The 18,943-nt window shown below is 42.5% G+C and overlaps 1 protein-coding gene across 3 annotated transcripts in view; it reads right to left on the bottom strand.

Annotated features, from left to right (window-relative positions):
• Positions 1-18,943, bottom strand: part of VPS52 (VPS52 subunit of GARP complex) — a 42,083-nt gene that overhangs the window by 23,026 nt on the left and 114 nt on the right. For 2 of the 3 annotated variants that reach the window (XM_058857411.1, XM_058857409.1), the window contains exons 2-12: positions 18,775-18,856; positions 18,368-18,420; positions 18,207-18,282; positions 16,446-16,513; positions 11,419-11,594; positions 10,844-10,994; positions 8,406-8,506; positions 6,620-6,752; positions 3,335-3,392; positions 2,328-2,461; positions 49-204 (exon numbers count right to left, since the gene is read on the bottom strand). In XM_058857411.1, coding sequence (XP_058713394.1) covers positions 49-204; positions 2,328-2,461; positions 3,335-3,392; positions 6,620-6,752; positions 8,406-8,506; positions 10,844-10,994; positions 11,419-11,594; positions 16,446-16,513; positions 18,207-18,282; positions 18,368-18,420; positions 18,775-18,856 — 1,188 coding nt within the window. Of the gene's footprint in view, positions 1-48; positions 205-2,327; positions 2,462-3,334; positions 3,393-6,619; positions 6,753-8,405; positions 8,507-10,843; positions 10,995-11,418; positions 11,595-16,445; positions 16,532-16,717; positions 16,770-17,226; positions 17,279-18,206; positions 18,283-18,367; positions 18,421-18,774; positions 18,857-18,943 lie in introns of those variants that run through there. The other variant, XM_058857412.1, reaches the window with a different exon arrangement.

Here is an 18,943-nt window from a genome sequence, read left to right as displayed (position 1 = left end):
AAATTCCCAAAAAATTCCCAAAAAATTCCAGAAATTCCTGGAACTCACCTGGAACATTCCAAGAGTTTTTCCCATGACGGAGTTGAACAATTCCTGAGCGGCCGCTCCGGCCACGAGGAAGAACTCGGTGAGGAAGGAGAACTCGCGGCAGCTGGTGTCCAACAGGGCGTAGTGCTGGCTCCGGAAAAGGGACTCAAAGGGATACTGAAAACCGGGAAAAAAACGGGAAAATCGGGAAAAAACCTCGGGAAAACTTTGTGGATTCCAGGGGAAAAAAAACGGGATCGAAATCGGGGATTTTTGGGGTTTTTTCCACGTTTTTCTGTCATTTTTTCGCTTTTTTTCCGTCGTTTTTTAGAATTTTTCCCGTTTTTTTCATGGAAAAATATGGGAAAGAAAAGGGAAAAAAAGGGAAAAATTCCAGGGATTTTCCTGATTTTTTTCTGGATTTTCTTCCCATTTTTTCTGGATTTTCCCCCTTTTTTTTTGGATTTTTTTCCCATTTTTTTTGTCATTTTTTTCCCTTTTTTTGTCATTTTTTATGGGTTTTTTTCCAGATTTTTCCCAGGAAAAGATGGCCCAGTCCATCCCAGTTTATCCCAGTTTGTCCCAGTCCATCCCAGTTCATCCCAGTCCATCCCAGTTTATCCCAGTCCATCCCAGTATCCCCAAATCCCCGTTTTTCCATCAATTCCCACCAATTTCTCCCCTAAAAATCAGATTTTTCCCCATTTTTTTTCATTATTTCCCCATTTTTTTCCCGTTTTTCTCCCGGTTTTTTGCTCCCAGTTCATCCCAGTCCATCCCAGTCCCTCCCAGTCCGTCCCAGTTCATCCCAGTATCCCCAAATCTCCATTTCCCCATCAATTTTGCCATAAAATTCAGATTTTTTCCCTTTTTTTCCACATTTTCCCCATTTTTCCACGGATTTTCTCCCGGCTTTTTGCTCCCAGTCCCTCCCAGTTCATCCCAGTTCATCCCAGTTTATCCCAGTCCATCCCAGTATCCCCAAATCCCCATTTCCCACCAATTTCTCCTCCAAAAACCCCATTTTTTCTCATTTTTTCCCCATTTTTTTCATATTTTCCCCATTTTTCCACGGATTTTCTCCCGGTTTTTTGCTCCCAGTCCATCCCAGTTCATCCCAGTTCATCCCAGTCCATCCCAGTCCATCCCAGTATCCCCAAACCCCCGTTTTTCCATCAATTCCCATCAATTTCACCCCAAAAAATCCCATTTTTTTCCTATTTTCCCCATTTTTCCACGGATTTTCTCCCGGTTTTTTGCTCCCAGTCCCTCCCAGTTCATCCCAGTTCATCCCAGTTCATCCCAGTTCCCCCCATCACCCTCTGCTCGCCCCTCTGGGCGGCGTGGGGGACGATGATGGGCGCCTCCAGCTCCCAGTATCCCCCAGTATCCCCCAGTATCCCAAACCCCTGCTCTCCCAGTTTGTCCCAGTTCATCCCAGTCCCTCCCAGTTTATCCCAGTTTACCCCAGTCCATCCCAGTATCCCCAAATCCCCATTTTCCATCAATTCCCACCAATTTCACCCCGAAAAATCCCATTTTTTTCATATTTTCCCCATTTTTCCACGGATTTTCTCCCGGTTTTTTGCTCCCAGTCCATCACAGTTCATCCCAGTTTATCCCAGTCCGTCCCAGTCCATCCCAGTCCATCCCAGTATCCCCAAATCCCCATTTTACTTCAATTCTCATCAATTTCTCCTCCAAAAACCCCATTTTTCCCCCATTTTTTTCATATTTTCCCCATTTTTCCACGGATTTTCTCCCGGTTTTTTGCTCCCAGTCCCTCCCAGTCCCTCCCAGTTCATCCCAGTCCATCCCAGTCCATCCCAGTATCCCCCAATCCCCATTTTCCATCAGTTCCCATCAATTTCACCCCGAAAAATCCCATTTTTTCTCATATTTTCCCCATTTTTTTTCATATTTTCCCCATTTTTCCACGGATTTTCTCCCGGTTTTTTGCTCCCAGTCCATCCCAGTTCATCCCAGTTTATCCCAGTTCATCCCAGTTCCCTCCATCACCCTCTGCTCGCCCCTCTGGGCGGCGTGGGGGACGATGATGGGCGCCTCCAGCTCCCAGTATCCCCCAGTATCCCAAACCCCTGCTCTCCCAGTTCATCCCAGTATCCCCAAATCCCCATTTTCCATCAATTCCCATCAATTTCACCCCAAAAAATCCCATTTTTTTTCATATTTTCCCCATTTTTCCTCATAATTTTCCCATTTTTTTTCCGTTTTTCTCCCGGTTTTTTGCTCCCAGTCCCTCCCAGTTCATCCCAGTTCATCCCAGTTCCCCCCATCACCCTCTGCTCGCCCCTCTGGGCGGCGTGGGGGACGATGATGGGCGCCTCCAGCTCGGCGGGGCCGATGACGGCGCCGCGGTTTCCGAGGGTGAACACGGTGTTCCTGCTCCGGAGCGAAGGCTTGGAAAAGAAACGTTCCCAAAAAGTCAAGGAATTCCAGGATTTATCCCAAAAAATATTCCCAGAAATCTGCAGCCCCAAAATGATCGGGATCTGATGGAGAAAATTCTGGAATTTGACCCCAAAAAAAAAAATCCCGAAAAATTCTGTAAATTTGACCCAAAAATTCCTAAATTTGACCCAAAAAATTCCCGAAAAATTCCGTAAATTTGCCCCAAAAAATTCCAAATCTGAGTGAAAAAAATTCCCAAATTTGACCCAAAAAATCCCAAATTTGAGTGAAAAAAATCCCCAAATTTGACCCAAAAAATTCCCAAATTTGACCCCAAAAATCCCAAATTTGACCCAAAAAATTCCCAAAAAATTCCGTAAATTTGCCCCAAAAATTCCCAAATTTGACCTCAAAAATTCCCCAAAAAATTCCATCCCCAAATTAAAAATAAACCAAAAAAAAACCTTAAAAACCTTAAAGAACCCAAAAAATTCCATTAAAAATCATGAAAAATCTGTAAAAAATTTCCTAGAAATTCCAAAAAAAATTCCCAAAAATTTCCTGAAAATTCCAATTCCCAAAATTCCCAAAAATTCCATCCCCAAACTAAAAATAAACCCAAAAAAACCTCTTTAAAAATTAAAAAAAAACCCAAAAAATTCCATTAAAATTCAAATAAAATTCCAAAAAAATTCATAAAAAATTCACAAAAAAATCCTAAAAATTCCCCAAAAAATTCCCAAAAAATTCCCATAAAATTCCCCTAAAAATCCTAAAAATTTCCCAAAAAATTCCCAAAAAATTCCCATAAAATTCCCCTAAAAATTCCCATTTTTTTTCCCTAAAATTCCATCCCAAAAAATTCCTTAAAAATTCCCACAGAATTCCAGGATATCTTTGCGAGCCGTGTCCTCCACGCCCATGAGATCGTCCTTGTCGGCCACTTCCTCGTACTGCAGGGAAAAAATGGGAGAAATGGGGAAAATTTGGGATAATTTGGGAAAATTTGGGAAAATTTGGGATATTTTGGGATAATTTGGGAAAATTTGGGATATTTTAGGGTAATTTGGGAAAATTTATCCCAAAAAATCCCCCCAAAAATAAAAAAAATCCCCCCAAAAAATCCAAAAAAATTCCAAAATAATCCCAAAAAATTTTCCCCCAAAATTCCCAAAAGTTCCCCAAAAAAATCCCCCAAAATTCCCAAAAAATCCCAAAAAAATCCCCAAAAAATCCCCCAAAAATCCTCAAAAATTCCCCCCCAAAAAATTCCAAAAAATCCCCCAAAAATCCCCCCAAAAATTCAAAAAAATTTCCAAAAAAATCCAAAAAATCCCCCCAAAATCCAAAAAAAATCCCCAAAAAATCCCCCCAAAAATTCCCAAAATATCCCCCCAAAAATCCCAAAAAAATTCCCAAGAAATCCCAAAAAAATCCCAAAATATCCCCCTAAAATCCCCCCAAAAATCCCAAAAAATCCCCAAAAAATCCTCAAAAATTCTCCCCAAAAAATTCCAAAAAATTTCAAAAAAAATCCAAAAAATCCCCCAAAAATTCCCAAAATATCCCCCCAAAAATCCCCAAAAAATTCCCAAGAAATCCCCAAAAAATCCCAAAATATCCCCCAAAAATCCCCCCAAAAATCCCCAAAAAATCTGAAAAAAATCCCCAAAAATCCCCCCCTCCAAAAAAAAAAGTTCCAAAAAGATCCCCCCCCCAGAAATCCCAAAAAATTCCCAAAAAATTCCCAAAAAATTCTCCAAAATTCCCTAAAAATTCCACTTCCCAAAACTCACAAAAATTCCATCCCCCAACTAAAATTAAACCCCCAAAAACCCTTAAAAATACAAAAAATTCCCAAAAAATCCCCAAAAATTCCAAAAAAATCCCTAAAAAATTAAAAATAAAAAAATTTCAAAATTCCTCCAAAATCCCCCAAAAATATCCCGAAAAATAAAAACAAAAAATCCCAAAAAAATCACAAAAAACCCAAAAAAATCCCCAAAAATCCCAAAATATTCCCAAAAACATCCCTAAAATTTCAAAAAAATTCCCCCAAAAAACCCCTGAAAAATAAAAAAAAAAAATCCAAAAAAAAATCCCCAAAAAACCCCAAAAACTCCCCAAAAATCTCCCCAAAAATCCTCCCAAAAATTCCAAAAATATTTTAAAAATCGCAAAAAAATTAAAAAAAAAAAATCCCAAAAAATTCCCAAAAATTCCCCCAAAATGTCCCCAAAAATTAAAAACAAAATCCAAAAATAATAAAAAAAAAATCAAAAAATATCCACAACAACATCCACAAAAAATCCCCCAAAAAACCCCATAAAAACCAAAAAAAATCCCCCAAAAATTCCAAAAAAATTCCCAAAAAATCCCAAAAAATCCCCAAAATTCCCCCCAAAAAATCCTCCTAAAATTCCCCAAAAATTCCAAAAAAATTCCCCAAAAAATCCCAAAAAATCCCCAAAAAAACCAAAAAACCCCCAAAAAATCCCCCCCAAAAATCCCAAAAAACCCCAAAAAATCCAAAAAAATCCCCAAAAAATCTAAAAAAAAAAATCCCCAAAAAAAAAAAAAAAATCTTAAAAATCCCCAAAAATCCCCAAAAAATCCCCAAAAAAATCCCCAAAAATCCCAAAAATTTCCAAAAAAAAAATCCCAAAAAATTCCCAAAAAAATCCCCAAAAAACTCTTAAAAATCCCCAAAAAATCCCAAAAAAATCCAAAAAAAATCCCCAAAAAATCCCTAAAAAATAAAAAAAAATTCCAAAAAATTCCCCAAAAAATCCCCAAAAAATTCCCAAAAAATTCCCAAAAAATTCCCCAAAATTCCCAGAATTCCCAGAATTCCCACCTGGATCTTCATGAGGTGCCCAGTGTAAGATATGAAGTAGGAGAAGTGAATTCCCCCCCAAAAATTCCCAAAAAATACCCCAAAAATTCCAAAAAAAATCCCTAAAAAATAAAAAAAAAATCCAAAAAATTCCCCAAAAATTCCCCAAAAATTCCCAAAAATTCCCAGAATTCCCAGAATTCCCACCTGGATCTTCATGAGGCGCCCAGTGTAGGATTTGAAGTAGGAGAAGTGGATTCCCCCCCAAAAATTCCCAAAAAATCCCCAAAAATTCCAAAAAAAAATCCCCCAAAAATCCAAAAAATTCCCAAAAAAATGCCAAAAAAATCCCAAAAATTCCCAAAAATTCCCAGAATTCCCAAAATTCCCACCTGGATCTTCATGAGGCGCCCAGTGTAGGATTTGAAGTAGGTGAAGTGAATTCCCCCCAAAAAATTCCCAAAAAATCCCCCAAAAATCCCAAAAAAATCCCCCAAAAATAAAAAAAAAATCCAAAAAATTCCCCAAAAATTCCCAAAAAATTCCCAAAAAATTCCCAGAATTCCCAGAATTCCCACCTGGATCTTCATGAGGCGCCCAGTGTAGGATTTGAAGTAGGAGAAGTGGATTCCCCCCCAAAAAATTCAAAAAAAATCCCCTAAAAAATCCAAAAAAAATCCCCCAAAAATCATAAAAAAATCCAAAAAATTCCCAAAAAATTCCCAAAAATTCCCAGAATTCCCAGAATTCCCACCTGGATCTTCATGAGGCGCCCAGTGTAGGATTTGAAGTAGGAGAAGTGGATTCCCCCCCAAAAATTCCCAAAAAATCCCCCAAAAAATAAAAAAAAAATCCCCCAAAAATCAAAAAAAATCCCAAAAAAATCCCAAAAAAATCCCAAAAATTCCCAAAAATTCCCAGAATTCCCAAAATTCCCACCTGGATCTTCATGAGGCGCCCAGTGTAGGATATGAAGTAGGAAAAGTGGATTCCCCCCCAAAAATTCCCAAAAAATCCCCCAAAAAATTAAAAAAAATCCCCCAAAAATCATAAAAAAATCCAAAAAATTCCCAAAAAATTCCCAAAAAATTCCCAAAAAATTCCCAAAAAATTCCCAGAATTCCCAGAATTCCCACCTGGATCTTCATGAGGCGCCCAGTGTAGGATTTGAAGTAGGAGAAGTGGATTCCCCCCCAAAAATTCCCAAAAAAATCCCCCAAAAAATAAAAAAAAATCCCCCAAAAATAAAAAAAAAATCCAAAAAATTCCCAAAAAATTCCCAAAAAATTCCCAAAAAATTCCCAAAAAATTCCCAAAAATTCCCAGAATTCCCAGAATTCCCACCTGGATCTTCATGAGGCGCCCAGTGTAGGATTTGAAGTAGGAGAAGTGGATTCTGCTCATGGTGTCCACGTATTGTTCCCGCAGCTCCTGCGCCGCCGCTCGCTCGTGGCCCAGCAGGAATTGGTAAAAAAACCTGGAATTCCCATCCCAAGGAATTTTTGGGAATTTTGGGAAGGGATGAGCTCGGAGTTTTGGGGTTTGGATGGAGAATTTTGGGGGTTTGATCCCAATTTTTGGGTCTTGATCCCGATTTTTGGGGTTTTGATCCCAATTTTTGGGGTTTTGATCCCAATTTTTGGGTCCTGATCCTGATTTTTGGGGTTTTGATCCCAATTATCTGGGGCTGATCCCAAATTTTTGGGGTTTTGATCCCAATTTTTTGGGTCTTGATCCCGATTTTTGGGTCCTGATCCGGATTTTTGGAGTTTTGATCCTGATTTTCTGGGGCTGATCCCAAATTTTTGGGGTTTTGATCCCAATTTTTGGGGTTTTGATCCCAATTTTCTGGGGCTGATCCCAAATTTTTGGGGTTTTGATCCCAATTTTTGGGGTCTTGATCCCGATTTTTGGGTCCTGATCCGGATTTTTGGAGTTTTGATCCTGATTTTCTGGGGCTGATCCCAAATTTTTGGGGTTTTGATCCCAATTTTTGGGTCCTGATCCCAATTTTTGGGGTTCTGATCCAAATTTTCCAGAGCTGATCCCAAATTTTTGGGGTTTGATCCCGATTTTTGGGGGTTTTGATCCTGATTTTTGGGTCCTGATCCTGATTTTTGGAGTTTTGATCCTGTTTTTCTGGGGCTGATCCCAATTTTTGGGTCTTGATCCCGATTTTTGGGGCTCTGATCCCAATTTTTGGGGTTTTGATCCCAATTTTTGGGTCCTGGTCCCGATTTTTGGGGTTTTGATCCCAATTTTCTGGGGCTGATCCCGATTTTTGAGTCCTGATCCCAATTTCCTGAGGCTGATCCTGATTTTTAGGGTCTTCATCCCAATTTTTGGGTCCTGATCCCAATTTCTGGGGTTTTGATCCCAATTTTTGGGGGTTTTGATCCCAATTTTTGGGTCCTGATCCCGATTTTTGGGGTTTTGATCCCAATTTTTGGGGTCTTGATCCCGATTTTTGGGCTCTGATCCCAATTTTTGGGATTTTGATCCCAATTTTGGGACCTGGTCCTGATTTTTGGGGTTCTGATCCCAATTTTTGGGGTTCTGATCCCAATTTTCCAGAGCTGATCCCAATTTTTGGGGTCTTGATCCCGATTTTCGGGGTCTTGATCCCAATTTTCGGGTCCCAATCTCAATTTTTTGGATCCTAATCCCAAATTTTTGGATTCTCATCCCAATTCTTGGAGCCCTGCTCCCAGTATTTTGGATTTTCATCCCAATTTTTGGATCCTCATCCCAATTTTTGGATCCTCATCCCAATTTTTGGATCCCTGATCCCAATTTTTGGATCCTAATCCCAATTTTTGGAGCCCTGATCCCAATTTTTGGATCCTAATCCCAATTTTTGGATCCCTGATCCCAATTTTTGGATCCTAATCCCAATTTTTGGGGCCCTGATCCCAATTTTCATGTCCCAATCCCAATTTTTGGATCCTAATCCCAATTCCCGGGACATTTCCCGGAATTTCAGCCGTTTTTGGGCCGGATTTCCCCCAAAATTCCCGGGAAAAATCCGATTTTCCCCCCTCCCCCACCTCCAGCTGGGAATTCCCAGATTTTTTTGGGAATTCCCAGATTTTTTTGGGAATTCCCAGATTTTTTGGGGGTTTTTCCTCACTTGTACTTGAGCAGGGAATTCTGTGGGATCTGATAATTCGTCATCGGCTTCCGGAAGGAATAAATCTTCTGGAGAACAAATTCCCGGATTTTCGTCACGGCCTGAGAGAAAATTTGGGAATTTTTGAGAATTTTTGGGAATTTTTGGGAATTTTTGGGAATTTTTGGGAATTGGGAAGGTCCCAGATGGTCCCCAGGGGAAAAAATCCTGGAATTTTTTGGGGAAATTTGGGGTTTTGGGGAGTCCTAGGGGGGAAAATCCTGGAATTTTGGGGGAAATTTGGGATAAAATGGGGAAATTTGGGAATTTTTGGGAATTGGGAAGGTCCCAAGGGAAAAAAATCCTGGAATTTTGGGGGAAATTTGGGATAAAATGGGGAAATTTGGGATTTTTTTTGATTTGGGAAGGTTCGAGTTCGGGAATTTTGGGCTGGAAATTCCAAGATTTTTGGGCTGGGAATTTCAGGATTTATGGGCTAAAAATTCCTGGGATTTTTGGGCTGAAAATTCCTGGGATTTTTGGGCTGAAAATTCCTGGGAATTTGGGCTGGGAATTCCAGGATTTTTGGGCTGGGAATTCCAGGATTTTTGGGATTTTGGGGCTGGGAATTCCAAGATTTTTGGGCTGGGAATTTTGGGATTTGGGGCTGAAAATTCCTGGGATTTTGGGGCTGAGAATTCCAGGATTTTTGAGCTGGGAATTTTGGGATTTTTGAGCTAAAAATTCCAAGATTTTTGGGCTGAAAATTCCTGGGATTTTTGGCCTGGGAATTCCAGGAATTTTGGGGATTTCAGGCTGGGAATTCCAAGATTTTTGGGCTGTGAATTTTGGGATTTTTGGGCTGAGAATTCCAAGATTTTTGGGCTGGGAATTCTGGGATTTTTGGGCTGGGAATTCCAGGAATTTTGGGGATTTCAGGCTGGCAATTCCAAGATTTTTGGGCTGGGAATTCTGGGAATTTTGGGCTGGGAATTCCAGGAATTTTGGGGATTTCAGGCTGGGAATTCCAAGATTTTTGGAGGGATTTTTTGGGAATTTCAGGTGGGAATTTTGGGTTTTTTGGGGCCAGGAATTCCGGGATTTTTGGGAATTTGGGAAATTTTGGGAATTTTGGACTGGGAATTCCAAGATTTTTGGGCTGGGAATTCCTGGGATTTTTGAGCTGGGAATTCCAGGAATTTTGGGGATTTCAGGCTGGCAATTCCAAGATTTTTGGAGGGATTTTTTGGGAATTTCAGGTGGGAATTTTGGGTTTTTTGGGGCCAGGAATTCCTGGGAATTCTGGACTGAGAATTTTGGGATTTTTGGGCTGAGAATTCCAGGATTTTGGGTTGGGAATTCTGGGATTTTTGGGCTGAAAATTCCTGGGATTTTTGGGCTGGGAATTCCAGGAATTTTGGGAATTCCAAGATTTTTGGAGGCATTTTTTGGGAATTTCAGGTGGGAATTTTGGGTTTTTTGGGGCCAGGAATTCCGGGATTTTTGGGAATTTGGGGAATTTTGGACTGGGAATTCCAAGATTTTTGGGCTGAAAATTCCTGGGATTTTTGGGCTGGGAATTCCAGGAATTTTGGGGATTCCAAGATTTTTGGAGGGATTTTTTGGGAATTTCAGGTGGGAATTTTGGGGTTTTTCGGGGCCAGGAATTCCGGGATTTTTGGGAATTTGGGAAATTTTGGGAATTTTGGACTGGGAATTCCAAGATTTTTGGGCTGGGAATTCTGGGATTTTTGAGCTGGGAATTCCAGGAATTTTGGGGATTCCAAGATTTTTGAAGGGATTTTTTGGGAATTTCAGGTGGGAATTTTGGGTTTTTTGGGGCCAGGAATTCCGGGATTTTTGGGAATTTGGGAAATTTTGGGAATTTTGGACTGGGAATTCCAAGATTTTTGGGCTGGGAATTCTGGGATTTTTGGGCTGGGAATTCCAGGAATTTTGGGGATTTCAGGCTGGCAATTCCAAGATTTTTGGAGGGATTTTTTGGGAATTTCAGGTGGGAATTTTGGGGTTTTTGGGGCCAGGAATTCCTGGGAATTCTGGGCTGGGAATTTTGGGATTTTTGGGCTGAGAATTCCAGGATTTTGGGTTGGGAATTCTGGGATTTTTGGGCTGAAAATTCCTGGGATTTTTGGGCTGGGAATTCCAGGAATTTTGGGAATTCCAAGATTTTTGGAGGCATTTTTTGGGAATTTCAGGTGGGAATTTTGGGTTTTTTGGGGCCAGGAATTCCGGGATTTTTGGGAATTTGGGGAATTTTGGACTGGGAATTCCAAGATTTTTGGGCTGGGAATTCCAGGAATTTTGGGGATTTCAGGCTGGCAATTCCAAGACTTTTGGAGAGATTTTTTGGGAATTTCAGGTGGGAATTTTGGGTTTTTTGGGGCCAGGAATTTCAGGAATTTCAGGAATTTTGGGAATTTTGGGAATTTTGTGCCCACCTTGATGCGCAGGCGGTCGAGGACGTGCTGGACGTCGGCGCAGGCGAGCGTGTCCCGGAACGCCTGAGCCTTCACCGCGCCCAACTGCGCGTCCAGCGCCCGAAGCTGCGCCAGGAACTCCGGGGATGTCACTGGAGACTCCAGGATCACGCTGGGGGGGAAAAAACGGGAAAGAATTCCATGGGAAAATGGGAAAAATTCCATGGGGAAAAATTCTGTGGAAAACTGGGGAATTCTGGAGAAAAAACGGGGGAAATCCGTAAAAAAACGGGAGAATTCTGGTAAAAAAAATTGAGAAATTCTGCCAGAAAAATCCCTTTTTTTTGGGAATTCTCTCCCAGAATTCCCATTTTTCCATCCCAAATTCCCGTTTTTCCTCACCTGATCATCTCAGGGGGCACCACCAGAGCCTCTCCTGACTCCAAAAAAAATCCCATTTTTTCCCCAAAAAAATCCCATTTTTTTTGGATTTTTTCCCCAAAAATCCTGGGTTTTTTCCCCAAAAATCCCATTTTTTCCCCAGAATTCCCATTTTTTTATGGAATTCTCTCCCGGAATTCCCATTTTTTCCTCACCTGATCATCTCAGGGGGCACCACCAGCTCGTCCAGGAGTCCCCCGAGCCTCTCCCTGACCTGGCGCCGGTTCCGCAGCCGCAGGTTCATGGCCCCGGCCTGGCCCTGCAGCGCTCGGATCTCCCAGCTCAGCGAGCTCAGAGAGCTCTGGAATGAGCCCAGCATCTGCTCCATGCGCTGAAAACAACGGGAAAACATTCCAGGAATTTTTGGGAATTTTTGGGAATTTTTCCGGATTTTTTCCAAATTTTTTCCGAATTTTTTTCGAATTTTTTTCGGATTTTTTTTGGATTTTTTTGGGTTTTTTATGGATTTTTTGGGGATTTTTTTAGGGATTCCAGGAGGGTTTCGGGATGTTTGGGACACTTGGGAACCATTCTGGGACAATTCAGGAATTTTTGGGAATTTTTCCAGATTTTTTGGGAATTTTTGGGAATTTTTTGGGAATTTTTAGGATTTTTTTCAGATTTTTTCCAGATTTTTTTGGTGATTTTTTAGCTCTCGGATCTCCCAGCTCAGCGAGCTCAGGGAGCTCTGGAATGAGCCCAGCATCTGCTCCATGCGCTGAAAACAACGGGAAAACATTCCAGGAATTTTGGGGAATTTTTGGGAAATTTTTGGGAATTTTTTTCGCTTTTTTTTCGCATTTTTTTGGGATTTTTTCCGGATTTTTTAATGATTTTTTGGGGTTTTTATGGATTTTTTGGGGGATTTTTTTAGGGGTTCCAGGATGTTTGGGACACTTGGGAACCATTCTGGGACAATTCAGGAATTTTTGGGAATTTTTCCAGGTTTTTTGGGAATTTTTCCAGATTTTTTGGGAATTTTTAGGATTTTTTTCTGATTTTTTATGGATTTTTTAAGTGATTTTTAGGTGATTTTTTAGCACTCGGATCTCCCAGCTCAGCGAGCTCAGGGAGCTCTGGAATGAGCCCAGCATCTGCTCCATGCGCTGAAAACAACGGGAAAACATTCCAGGAATTTTTGGGAATTTTTGGGAATTTTTCCGGATTTTTTCCGATTTTTTTTCCCATTTTTTTCGCATTTTTTTCGGAATTTTTGGTGATTTTTAGGGGGTTTTTAGGGTTTTTGGGGGGATTTTTTTAGGGGTTCCAGGATGTTTGGGACACTTGGGAACCATTCTGGGACAATTCAGGAATTTTTGGGAATTTTTCCAGCTTTTTTGGGAATTTTTGGGAATTTTTGGGAATTTTTTGGGGATTTTTGGGGATTTTTTCCGGATTTTTTTGGTGATTTTTTAGCGCTCGGATCTCCCAGCTCAGCGAGCTCAGGGAGCTCTGGAATGAGCCCAGCATCTGCTCCATGCGCTGAAAACAACGGGAAAACATTCCAGGAATTTTTGGGAATTTTTGGGAATTTTTCCGGATTTTTTCCAAATTTTTTCCGAATTTTTTCTGAATTTTTTTCGAATTTTTTTCGGATTTTTTTGGGTTTTTTATGGATTTTTTGGGGATTTTTTTAGGGGTTCCAGGAGGGTTTGGGGATGTTTGGGACACTTGGGGACCATTCTGGGACAATTCAGGAATTTTTGGGAATTTTTCCAGCTTTTTTGGGAATTTTTGGGAATTTTTGGGAATTTTTTGGGGATTTTTGGGGATTTTTTCCGGATTTTTTTGGTGATTTTTTAGCGCTCGGATCTCCCAGCTCAGCGAGCTCAGGGAGCTCTGGAATGAGCCCAGCATCTGCTCCATGCGCTGAAAAAAATGGGAAAACATTCCAGGAATTTTTGGGAATTTTTGGGAATTTTTGGGAATTTTTCCGGATTTTTTCCGACTTTTTTTTTGCATTTTTTTCGCTTTTTTTTTGGATTTTTTCCGGATTTTTTGGTGATTTTTAGGGGGTTTTTAGGGTTTCTGGGGGGATTTTTTTAGGGGTTCCAGGATGTTTGGGACACTTGGGAACCATTCTGGGACAATTCAGGAATTTTTGGGAATTTTTCCAGATTTTTTGGGAATTTTTGGGAATTTTTGGGAATTTTTGGGGATTTTTGGGAATTTTTTCAGATTTTTTTTTGTGATTTTTTTTTTGGGTTTTTATGGATTTTTTGGGGGATTTTTTTAGGGGTTCCAGGTGGGATTTGGGGATTTTGGGAATGTTTGGGATATTTGGGAACCATTCTGGGACAATTCAGGAATTTTTGGGAATTTTTCCAGACTTTTTGGGAATTTTTGGGAATTTTTGGGAATTTTTGGGGAATTTTTGGGAATTTTTCCAGATTTTTTGGGAATTTTGGGGAATTTTTGGGAATTTTTTTGGGATTTTTGGGGAATTTTTTCAGATTTTTTTTGTGATTTTTTTTGTGATTTTTTGGGGTTTTTATGGATTTTTTGGGATTTTTTTAGGGGTTCCAGGAGGGATTTGGGGATTTTGGGAATGTTTGGGACACTTGGGAACCATTCTGGGACAATTCAGGAATTTTTGGGAATTTTTCCAGATTTTTTTGGGAATTTTTGGGAATTTTTGGGAATTTTTGGGGGATTTTTGGGGATTTTTTTTCCCGTTTTTTTAGGGATTTTTTTTCTGGGGTTTTTTTGGTGCCATTTTGGGGCATTTTGGGGCCATTTTGGGGAATTTTGGGGCCATTTTGGGGCATTTTGGGGCATTTTGGGGCCATTTTGGGGCATTTTGGGGCCATTTTGAGACATTTTGGGGCATTTTGGTGCCATTTGGGGCAATTTTGGGGCATTTTTGGGCCATTTTGGGACATTTTTGGGATATTTTTGAGGCATTTTGGGCCATTTTGGGGCAATTTTGGGACATTTTGGGGCCATTTCAGGTCCATTTGAGGCCATTTTGAGCCATTTTGATGCCATTTTGGTGCAATTTTGGGACATTTTGGGACATTTTGGGGCATTCTGGTGCCATTTTGGGGCATTTTGAGTCATTTTGGTGTCATTTGGTGTCATTTTGGTGCCATTTTGGGCCATTTTGGTGCAATTTTGGCACATTTTGGAGCCATTTTGGTGCCATTTTGGGCCATTTTGGGCCATTTTGGGCCATTTTGGTGCCATTTTGATGCCATTTGGTGCCATTTTGGGACATTTTGGGCCATTTTTGGGCCATTTTGGGCCATTTTTGGGCCATTTTGGGCCATTTTGAGGTATTTTGGTGCCATTTTGGGCCATTTTGGTGCCATTTTGGTGCCATTTTGATGCCATTTTGGGGCATTTTGGTGCAATTTTGGGACATTTTGGGACATTTTGGTGCAACTTTGGGACATTTTGGTGCCATTTTGAGCCATTTTGGGCCATTTTGGGCCATTTTTGGGACATTTTGGGCCATTTTGGTGCAATTTTGGGCCATTTTGATGCCATTTTGGTGCAATTTTGGGACATTTTGGGCCATTTTGGGACATTTTGGGGCATTTTGGTGCCATTTTGGTGCCATTTTGGGACATTTTGGGGCCATTTGGTGTCATTTTGGTGCCATTTTGGGGAAATTTGGGGCCATTTTCAGCCATTTTGGGCCATTTTTTTGACATTCTAGGACCATTTTGGGGCATTTTTGGGACATTTTGAGACACTTTGGAGCAATTTGGTTTCATTTTGGGGCCATTTGGGGCAATTTGGGGGCATTTTGAGATATTTTGGGGCATTTTGAGACATTTTGGTGCCATTTTTGGGCATTTTGGTGCCATTTGGTGCCATTTGGGGGCATTTTGGGGCCAATTTGGGGCAATTTTGAGACATTTTGGGGCATTTTGGTGCCATTTGGTGCCATTTTGGGCCATTTTGGTGCCATTTTGGGCCATTTTGGTGCCATTTTGGTGCCATTTGGTGCCATTTTGGGCCATTTTGGTGCCATTTTGGGCCATTTTGGGCCATTTTGAGCCATTTTTGGGCCATTTTGGTGCCATTTTGGGACTTTTTTTGACATTTTGAGACATTTTGGAGCCATTTGGGGCCATTTTGGGGCATTTTGGTGCCATTTTGGGGCCATTTTGAGCCATTTTGGGCCATTTTGGTGCCATTTTGGGGCCATTTGGTGCCATTTTGGGGCCATTTGATGCCATTTGGTGCCATTTTGGGGCATTTTGGGACATTTTTTTGACATTTTGGAGCCATTTGGGGCCATTTTGGTGCCATTTTGCTGCCATTTTGAGCCATTTGGTGCCATTTTGGTGTCATTTTGGGGCCATTTTCAGCCATTTTGGGCCATTTTGATGCCATTTTGAGCCATTTTGGGCCATTTTGGTGCCATTTTGAGCCATTTTGGGCCATTTTGGGACATTTTGGGGCATTTTGGTGCCATTTTGGGGCATTTTGAGGCATTTTGGTGTCATTTGGTGTCATTTTGAGCCATTTTGGGCCATTTTGATGCCATTTGGGGCCATTTTGGGCCATTTTGATGCCATTTGGGGCCATTTTGGGCCATTTTGATGCCATTTGGGGCCATTTTGGGCCATTTTGGTGCCATTTTGGGGCATTTTGAGTCATTTTGGTGTCATTTGGTGTCATTTTGGTGCCATTTTGGGCCATTTTGGTGCCATTTTGAGCCATTTTTGGGCCATTTTGATGCCATTTTGGTGCAATTTTGGGACATTTTGGGGCCATTTGGTGCCATTTTGGGCCATTTTTGGGCCATTTTTGGGACATTTTGGGACATTTTGGTGCAACTTTGGGACATTTTGGTGCCATTTTGAGCCATTTTGGGCCATTTTGGGCCATTTATGGGACATTTTGGGCCATTTTGGTGCCATTTGGGCCATTTTGGTGCAATTTTGGGACATTTTGGGGCATTCTGGTGCCATTTTGGGGCATTTTGAGTCATTTTGGTGTCATTTGGTGTCATTTTGGTGCCATTTTTGGGACATTTTGGTGCCATTTTGGGGCCATTTTTGGGCCATTTTGATGCCATTTGGTGCCATTTTGGTGCCATTTTGGTGCCATTTTGGGGCCATTTTAAGCCATTTTTTGCCATTTTGGTGCCATTTTGGGCCATTTTGGGCCATTTTGGTGCCATTTTGGGCCATTTTGGTGCAATTTTGGGTCATTTTGGTGCCGTCACCTCAAGGATGGCGTCGCAGGCGCTGATCTGGTTGTGCAGCTCCGCGATGTTCTCGCTCTCCCGGATGTCTGAGGGGTCAAGGGACACTTGGGGACACTTTGGGGACACTTTGGGGACATCTGGGACACCCAGGGGACACTTTGGGGACAGTTCTGGGGGATTTGGGGACATTTTAGGGGATTTTGGGTCATTTTTAGGGGATTTTGGGGCATTTTTAGGGGATTTTGGGGCATTTTTAGGGGATTTTGGGGCTTTGGTGACATCTGGGACACCCAGGGGACACTTTGGGGACACTTTGGGGACATCTGGGACACCCAGGGGACACTTTGGGGACAGTTCTGGGGGATTTGGGGACATTTTAGGGGATTTTGGGGCATTTTTAGGGGATTTTGGGGCATTTTTAGGGGATTTTGGGGGGTTTGGGGACACCTGGGACACTTGGGGACACTTTGGGGACATTTTGGGGACACCTGGGACACCCAAGGGACACTTTGGGGACAGTTCTGGGGGATTTGGGGACATTTCAGGGGATTTGGGGACATTTTTAGGGGATTTTGGGGCATTTTTAGGGGATTTTGGGGCAATTTTAGGTGATTTTGGGGCATTTTTAGGGGATTTTGGGGGGTTTGGGGACACCTGGGACACCCAGGGGACACTTTGGGGACAGTTCTGGGGGATTTGGGGACATTTTAAGGTGATTTTGGGGCAATTTTAGGGGATTTTGGGGCATTTTTAGGGGATTTTGGGGGGTTTGGGGACACTTGGGGACACTTTGGGGACATCTGGGACACCCAGGGGACACTTTGGGGACAGTTCTGGGGGATTTGAGGTCATTTTTAGGTGATTTTGGGGCATTTTTAGGGGATTTTGATGCATTTTTAGGGGATTTTGGGGGGTTTGGGGACACCTGGGACACCCAGGGGACACTTTGGGGACAGTTTTTGGGGACTTGAGGTCATTTTTAGGTGATTTTGGGGCATTTTTAGGGGATTTTCGGGGTCTGGGGACACTTTGGGGACATCTGGGACACCCAGGGGACACTTTGGGGACAGTTTTTGGGGATTTGGGGCAATTTTAGGGGATTTTGGGGCAATTTTAGGGGATTTTGGTGCATTTTTAGGGGATTTGGGGGCATTTTTAGGGGATTTTCGGGGTTTGGGGACACCTGGGACACCCAGGGGACACTTTGGGGACAGTTCTGGGGGATTTGGGGACATTTTAGGGGATTTTGGGGCATTTTTAGGGGATTTTGGGGCATTTTTAGGGGATTTTGGGTCATTTTTAGGGGATTTTGGGGCTTTGGGGACATTTGGGACACCCAGGGGACACTTTGGGGACAGTTTTTGGGGACTTGAGGTCATTTTTAGGTGATTTTGGGGCATTTTTAGGGGATTTTCGGGGTTTGGGGACACTTTGGGGACATCTGGGACACCCAGGGGACACTTTGGGGACAGTTCTGGGGGATTTGGGGCATTTTTAGGTGATTTTGGGGCAGTTTTAGGGGACACTTTGGGGACACTTTGGGGACATCTGGGACACCCAGGGGACACTTTGGGGACAGTTCTGGGGGATTTGAGGTCATTTTAGGGGATTTTGGGGCATTTTTAGGGGATTTTGATGCATTTTTAGGGGATTTTGGGGGGTTTGGTGACATTTGGGACACCCAGGGGACACTTTGGGGACAGTTTTTGGGGATTTGAGGTCATTTTTAGGTGATTTTGATGCGTTTTTGGGGATTTTGGGGACAATTTTTGAGGATACAATCCTGGATCGAGGCTCTTTCCACTTCCTGAAGTTCCAGCTCCACCTGCCGGGAATACTGGCGCAGGTCCACGCCCTGGAACGGCAATTTGGGGACATTTGGGGACATTTTTGGGGTCATTTGTGGGAATTTTGGGACATTTTGGACAAGAGCCACTCACGGTCTGCAGCGCCTCCTGCACCAGGGCGTCCTCCAGGTTCTCCTGGATGTGCACTGGGAAAAAAGAGGGGAAAAACGAGAGAAAAATGGGAAAAACGCCGAAAAATGGGGGAAAATGTAAAAAAAATGAGCAAAAACGGGGAAAAACGCTAAAAAAATGGGGGAAAAAGTCGGAATTGAACGTCCCAAACCCCCCCGCGCGATGCCCAAATGGTTCCGTCCGCATTGGCCACGCCCCCTCCCTCAGGCCACGCCCCCTCATTTGGCGGCAATGCGCCCCAGCTTGTCAGGCATGCCCATATAAGGCTTGTGGCCACGCCCCCCGCGGGGGCTCATGCCCAAATAAGGTAAAAACCACGCCCCCCCATGAATTATTCATCGCCCCTCTGAGGCCACGCCCCTTCTCACCATCCACTTCCTCCAGCTCCGCCCCCTCCAGGTCCAGCTCCGCCTCCAGCTCCGCCTCCAGCGGCGCCTCCATCGCCGCCACCTGCGCCAAAACCGCTTCAGCGACCCCGCCACCCCTTCCGCCATCCCAAAAAATTCCCAAATCCCCACAAAAATCCCAAAAGTTCCC

The sequence above is a fragment of the Poecile atricapillus genome, chromosome 26 (genome assembly GCF_030490865.1).
Source record: "Poecile atricapillus isolate bPoeAtr1 chromosome 26, bPoeAtr1.hap1, whole genome shotgun sequence".
Lineage (NCBI taxonomy): Eukaryota > Metazoa > Chordata > Aves > Passeriformes > Paridae > Poecile > Poecile atricapillus.
This window is presented reverse-complemented; position numbering and strand designations above follow the sequence as displayed.